At 33.0% G+C, this 6,739-nt stretch overlaps 1 protein-coding gene across 1 annotated transcript; it reads left to right on the forward strand.

The window, feature by feature from the left end:
• The first annotated feature begins 1,635 nt into the window (after window positions 1-1,635).
• On the forward strand, window positions 1,636-5,231 carry LOC145097324 (ras-related protein RABH1b). The gene is made up of 6 exons (XM_079034864.1): window positions 1,636-1,974; window positions 3,117-3,187; window positions 3,304-3,392; window positions 3,617-3,728; window positions 4,122-4,212; window positions 4,832-5,231. Exons 1-6 carry the CDS (start codon window positions 1,858-1,860, stop codon window positions 4,973-4,975), a joined length of 624 nt encoding a protein of 207 aa, XP_078890990.1. The 5' UTR covers window positions 1,636-1,857; the 3' UTR covers window positions 4,976-5,231.
• The last annotated feature ends 1,508 nt before the right edge of the window (window positions 5,232-6,739 follow it).

The following is a 6,739-nucleotide window of genomic DNA, read 5'->3' on the forward strand; positions in this document are numbered from 1 at the left end:
CAGAAAGATGTAACAGGAAAAGGAAAAGGCATCTTATATGAAAAGTTGAAGGAGGAGATAAAAGCTGATGCTGAGGCTGAATTAGAAAGAATGAGACAAGTTCAGAGCATCATGAGACAAAGAGCAAGTGATCCTCCCTCCATGAACAAAGGAGATCCTGCGAAACTTTACTCTTACGAAACTATAGAGTCTAAAGTTGTAGGAAGGGAGATGTATGAGTTCGAGAAGAAGCCTAAACGAAGTTACGATATTGCGAACTCAGATCACTGTCAGCTGGACTTCCCTATTAATGAAATGTTGTTCATTACGGCTCAATACAAGATCAGTGAGAAATTCGATAATCCGGATGACTACACTCATATGAAAATCAGGTTTCATGCTGTTCTTGGGAAGAATCCTGATGAAGTTTGGTCCCTGATGAAGATCAAGAAGGTGCTTACGATAAAGAAGGATGTTCTGTTTGAAGACATGCTTCAAAATTTTCGATATTTTGTCATCAGGGCTAACAACAAACAATACGACTTCACTGTTGCTGATTTTCCTTTGATGAACTGCAACGATCTCATTCAAGTAGCTCTTATTCTGAAGCACATGGAAGTAAACAAACTCAAAGGCTCAGAAACAGATGTGTTTAAAGTCGGATTCGCACATGTGAAGACTTATATCGACAACTATTTCGATTGTCTGGCACTTACTGATGAAGAGTTAGCAAATGTGCTAGGAAAAGAAGTTCAAGTTCCTTGGGAGGATACTTTGTCACAATCACCTCTATCGAAGTATGTTGTGGGTGAGATATGCCTTAAACCATTTGGCATGGTGTTTTCGGGAAGAGACACTAAAGGCAAACCGAAGAAGTTCTTATTCAAAGCTTCAGAGATTGAAAGATACAATTCTTCGCAATATACTCACTTCATTGTACGTATGAACAATTGCAAGAAAAATAACGAAGGTGATAAGAAGGACTTGAAGAAGGTGATCTCCTGGTATGGAGAGGTGCGAAGAACGATTCATTCTGCAATTCAAAAGCTTTTAAGTTGAATTGTATCGACTGTTTACAAAGGGGGAGAATGTAGATGTATGTTGTAAAAGTCGAATAGTTTGTATTGTAATGATTCGCATTTTTATGTTATTTTACTAAGTCAATTTTGTATGCGAAGTGTAGAATGCGAAGTGTAAATGTTTAGACTTAGTATACTTTTTGTATGTTCCCTATAAATAGGGACTAGACTTGAAGTAGAGTAACGATATCGAAACACAATATTTCTCTTCAGCTTACTTTGTAATCAGTCTTAATAAAACGAGATCTGATTAATATTTACTTCGTGTGTTCATCATCTTTCATCATTCAAATCTATTGTTTCTTTTCTTAATTCTCGATAACAATTCTCATCACAAATACCTCTGTTAACTGCTGTTTTTTAGAAATTACAATTTATCTTATAATCTATTTAACATTGAAAAATACAATGAAATGTTATTAGAACATTTAATAAAAACTATTTATTTCAATAACAACAGCATCTTAAAACTAAATTAAACACTAAAAACCTAAAATAAAAAACTTTGAAAAGCTAAATAATTATATATTTTGACTAATTGTGTCCAAGTCGTTACTATTCAAACAAATGCCAAATGCAACAAACTCATTTTCCGTTAGCCGACACGGATTCAACTCTTAAACAAACCCTTTTCTCTCGCTCATATACCTCAGACTCTCAGAGTCCTAACATCTCTCGGCGTTGATCTCCAAGATTCTCCGGCGAGATCTCAGTCATACGCGTCGGAAAATCTTCATCCTTTGATCGCAACGTTGTCGTGGATATATCTGCTGCTATATCTTAATTAATTTCAAATAAAATGGCTCCGGTGTCGGCTCTTGCGAAGTACAAGCTGGTGTTCTTAGGAGATCAATCAGTCGGAAAAACGAGCATCATTACTCGATTCATGTACGATAAGTTTGACAACACTTATCAGGTAATCTAATTTGATCCAGCTTATTATTATGTAGCTGCTATCGGACCATGTTTTATGTGTAGCCTTTTGATTTGTGATATCTGTTGAGAGCTTTTTTGGATGTTTGATCTGATTTTGACTTGGACTTGATCTCGATTCCTTACTCCCTTAATTGTTGAAAAAAGCTTAGTTTTGTTTTCAAACAGATCCATTTTCAACTCCAAGAGAAATTGGATAATCGCATTGAACTTTGTTAGGGATATGGATAGAAACATCTCGCCTTCTCGTAGTTGAAGTTTTTGAGAGTTCCATGTGTTAAATCGTGACAGATTTGAAGGAACTAAGATAACACATTCACTGTTTTGGTCATTCCAGCTGAAGCTAATTAGGACCATGAGTGGTTCTGCTTGTGTCCCTATATGCATCCAGGCTACAGATTTGAATAATACTACTTGTATTGATTTTGCTAGATAAAGGTGCTTCTGATAATTCCCCTGCTAGAATATCTACCTATTGAATCTGACTATCTGAGAACAATTAAAATACCAATTTTTGTCTAATCTATCTATGATGTACAAAATCTTGATTTCTCAAGCAACCAAGAAGGATAAAACAATGAGTATATTGTATAAGAAAGCTGGAAATTTCCTAATCATCCTCATCAATTCATTCTAACTCCAAAAAAATGTTTCCAAGCAATCATTTAAGTCCATAGATTAACTGCATAGATAGTCATATAAAGGAGCTTCATTCTTTTATAGCATAGTTTTTTGCCTTTGGTAGTTGTTTACTAAATTTGCTACTCTTATTAAGGGAAAAACTAAGAAATCCCCTTTCATTTATTCAATAGATTGGTTTAGTTTAGTTGTGTGAAGTTTTCTTCATAATCCAGGAAATCATTTCCTTGGCAAAAATAAAAATTTAAAACAATAACTTATCAATACTTACAATTAATAGCAGTGCATACACCTTTTGATGAATTGCTAATTCGAATTCAGTTCTTTTGGTTTCCCTTGCAGTATAGAATGTCTACATTTTCCTCTCGTAGTTTATTCCATTCCAATTTCTTATCAAACCTTTCATTTGTTATCTCAATCTTTTTCGTATTTCCTTTCCTACCCCCTCTCTAATGTGTATACTCTGAATTTATATCCACTCTCCAGGCTACAATTGGTATTGATTTTCTATCAAAAACTATGTATCTTGAAGATCGAACAGTTCGTTTGCAGCTTTGGTAAGATTATATATACATTACTTATTAGTATTGTTTAAGCTATAATATATATACTCAAAAAGTGATACATTATTCATTCTTTTGAAACTAATTCATTGATTTTTGGTATTAAAAAGGGACACAGCTGGACAAGAAAGATTCAGGAGTCTCATTCCAAGTTATATTAGAGACTCCTCTGTTGCTGTCATTGTTTTTGATGTTGCAAGTATGTTCTTTCTCTTCCCTTTTTGACTTCTTTTAGTCCCCTTTTTTTCAATAGTCTGTGTCTGTGTCTGTGTCTGTGTCTGTGTCTGACATAAATTGGACTGAGACTCAAACTGATGACAAGAATTTGCTTTCGATCTCTTGTTTGTGCAAAAGACGTAAATACCCTTTATCGTTTTTTTTTTTTACATTTCATAATCTCAACCACTTCTATGATGGTTTTAGGCCGCCAGTCATTTCTGAACACTGCAAAATGGATTGAGGAGGTTCGTACTGAGCGAGGTAGTGATGTCATCATTGTCCTAGTTGGCAATAAAACCGACCTTGTGGATAAGAGGTAAATAAATGGTGGTTATTTTTAGTTTACTTTATAAATATAATAATTAATACATTGATTGCATATTTGCATTTGTTCTTTCATTGTTTTATTGATTTAGCCACTTAACTATTTTCTATATTGATTAAACCATTATACTATTTTTGACCTTTCAAAAACCATTTTTTTAGGTTACCAAGTTTTGGAAAAGGGCAAAATACAGAAAAAAATAATGTAGTTTCAATTTTTTATTGATTAACTATAGCTTAGTATATAATAAAATTTAGTAAATAGTAAATTTTTCATTTTTATAAAACAAGAAAGAAACAACAGAAATATCTAGTAAAGGGTAGTTTTGTCAAAAAAAATATTATAATGGTTTACATCCATTTCCTTTTGATGCATATTTTGTAGGCAAGTTTCAATAGAGGAAGGTGAAGCTAAAGCCCGTGAATATAACGTAATGTTTATTGAAACTAGTGCCAAGGCAGGCTTCAATATAAAGGTAAAATGACTATTTTGCCCCTATCTTCATCTTCCTCAATGCAATTAAGCAAACCCTAGAAGTATTCCTCATCTCCTTCATCTTAAACCCTAAATCCAACCAAAACCCAAAAAATAAAAACTAAAACTAAAACAATAAGGGCAAATCCGTCATTATAAATATTTTCAAAACAAATTGGACCAAACTTGCAACAAAATGAAAAGTTTGGACCTCTGGTGCTAGTCCAAACCTTTTTGGACCAAAGTGGTAATTTTCGACAAACCATAGGGACCATTTTTGCAGTTTTGTCAAAACAAAATCAAAATTAAAAAAAAAAAAATACAGAGTAGAAGTATTATTTAAGTTTTAGTTTTAGTTTAATTTTTTGGGTTTTGGTTGAATTTGAAAATTTGGACTGAATTTGCTATTTCTAGTAAAGCACAGGGGCCAAATTTGTAATTACTCTAATAAACGACTTCAAATTTTGGATGAACTTGCGATTTTTTTAAAAAAGCACAGGGAGCAAATTGTAACGAAATGTGAACTTAAAGACAACATTGAGATAATTTCAAATTTTGGACTGAACTTGCAATTTTGAGTAAAGTATAGGGACGAAATTTGTAATTCACTATTTTTACAGGCTTTGTTTCGAAAAATAGCATCTGCATTACCAGGAATGGAAACTTTATCTACAACAAAGCAGGAAGACATGGTCGATGTAAATCTAAAGTCCAGCAATACAAGTGGGTCCCAGCAACCCCAATCTGGAGGCTGTGCATGCTGATTGATTCATATAATAAGATTCTTCGAATTACCAAATTAGTCCCTCATATTTTTTTTTTCAAGGTTTTAGTGGCTATATGGAAAAAAGGGTTTTGTTATGTTTGACTTTAGTTGACTTAGTTTTTTAGTGCCATATTTTGTGCTTACTTTTTTGAGAGTGTTCTTATATTGTTTTTTTTTTCCTTCGAATCTTAAACTTGGAGGCTTGAGATAGTGCTTAACTTTGGTGATTAATTATCAATTTCCAATTAAATATCGTTCTTAATTTGTAACCAATATTATATTTAATATCGTTCTTATTTAATATGTTAAGTTAATCTTGATACTGATAAGGGTTCCTAAAGATCCTAAAATATAACAAATTGCACACTAATTATCTTAAGTTCCATATATGCCTAAGAGTTGCACTTGTAATGTAATTGGTACTTTCACCAATCAATTGAGCTTATTAATTTATGAATGATCAAATTCAAATGATAACAAGTTTTAATGTGGATATTGGCCTTAATAAAACTATGGTATCTAATATATAAGGGATTAATATTGAAAAAAAAAAATACAAGTGGTCTTGTTTTAATTTTTTACAATTGTAATTTTTCTCCAAGTATATATATCAGAATTATTTTAATTTTCCATTTGAGATAATCTGGTTTTCAGGTTATGGCATTTCAGTTCATTAAGACCTCATGATGATATTCATATTTGATTTGTCATGCATAATAATGTTTCAAATGATAAGACTATATATGTAATATATATGTAATGCCAAAAGATTTAAACAAGAATAAAAAAAATCATATCTATGACATTCACCTACGGGTCGTATAAACAAAAAATGCGTCGAAAAACTCCAATCTAATGTAATTTTGGAATCAACAACAAACTCTGAGTCATTTGGTGTATGTGAGTCTTGTTTGAGTGGAAATATGATTAAGTCTCCTTTCATTGTCAAAGCGAAAGAGCCAAGTACCTACTAGAAGTTATTCATACATGATGTAAGTGGACCTTTCACAAGTATGTCAGGAAATAGTAAAAGCTACGTTGTTACCTTTGTTGGTGAGCTCAACCGATATGGTTATGTTTACTTGCTAAGATATATGCATGAAGCCGATCCAACCATTCAAAGCTTCCCAAAATGAAGTAAAAATTAGCTTGGTAAAACTATAAAAGTCATCCGATCTGATTGATTATGGATTTGCTATAGTTTCTTGTAGGGATAAGCATGAGACTGAACCGGTACCAATCCGAGAATCTTGAATATTGAAATGGCTGAAAAAACGATATTGAGTACCAAAGTGAACTAACATTAACGATACCAAGTACCGTGAATGGTACCGATACCGACGGTACCAAATCCTTAAATTCGTGATTTTTGAGAACCATGAGTATCGTCATGTATGTTTAAATTCCAAACTTTGTTGTCCTTCATGGATTATATATATTCATGGTTTCAAACAATTTATCATATTTTTGATCTGACGTGGCTTTTTGATAGCTAGGGGGATCATATGGATCCCCTAGCTCAGCTTCCTTAATAGACACGAGAAATCCATATCCCTCGAGATATTGAAAGATCCTACAAGATATGTAGATACCATGTGTTTCATGTTGTGCCTCTGCACAGGGGTAGACCTAGGGGTGGTCCATGGTGGCACCGACAACCCCTAATTTTTCTGACCGCAGTGGAAAAAATTTTGAAAATTTTATTTTTTCTACTACCGTGCAACTTCTAACTCTCCCGTGAAACCCTTACTATAAAATCTTG

Source organism: Lactuca serriola, chromosome 1 (genome assembly GCF_051521515.1).
Source record: "Lactuca serriola cultivar US96UC23 chromosome 1, Lser_US96UC23_V15, whole genome shotgun sequence".
NCBI lineage: Eukaryota > Viridiplantae > Streptophyta > Magnoliopsida > Asterales > Asteraceae > Lactuca > Lactuca serriola.

Excerpts from the sequence above, each read along its gene's own strand:
- LOC145097324 (XM_079034864.1), top strand. The coding sequence starts at position 1,858 with ATGGCTCCGGTGTCGGCTCTTGCGAAGTACAAGCTGGTGTTCTTAGGA. Across the intron at positions 1,975-3,116 it reads AGTTTGACAACACTTATCAG|GCTACAATTGGTATTGATTT; the intron begins GTAATCTAATTT and ends TCCACTCTCCAG. Across the intron at positions 4,213-4,831 it reads AGGCAGGCTTCAATATAAAG|GCTTTGTTTCGAAAAATAGC; the intron begins GTAAAATGACTA and ends CTATTTTTACAG.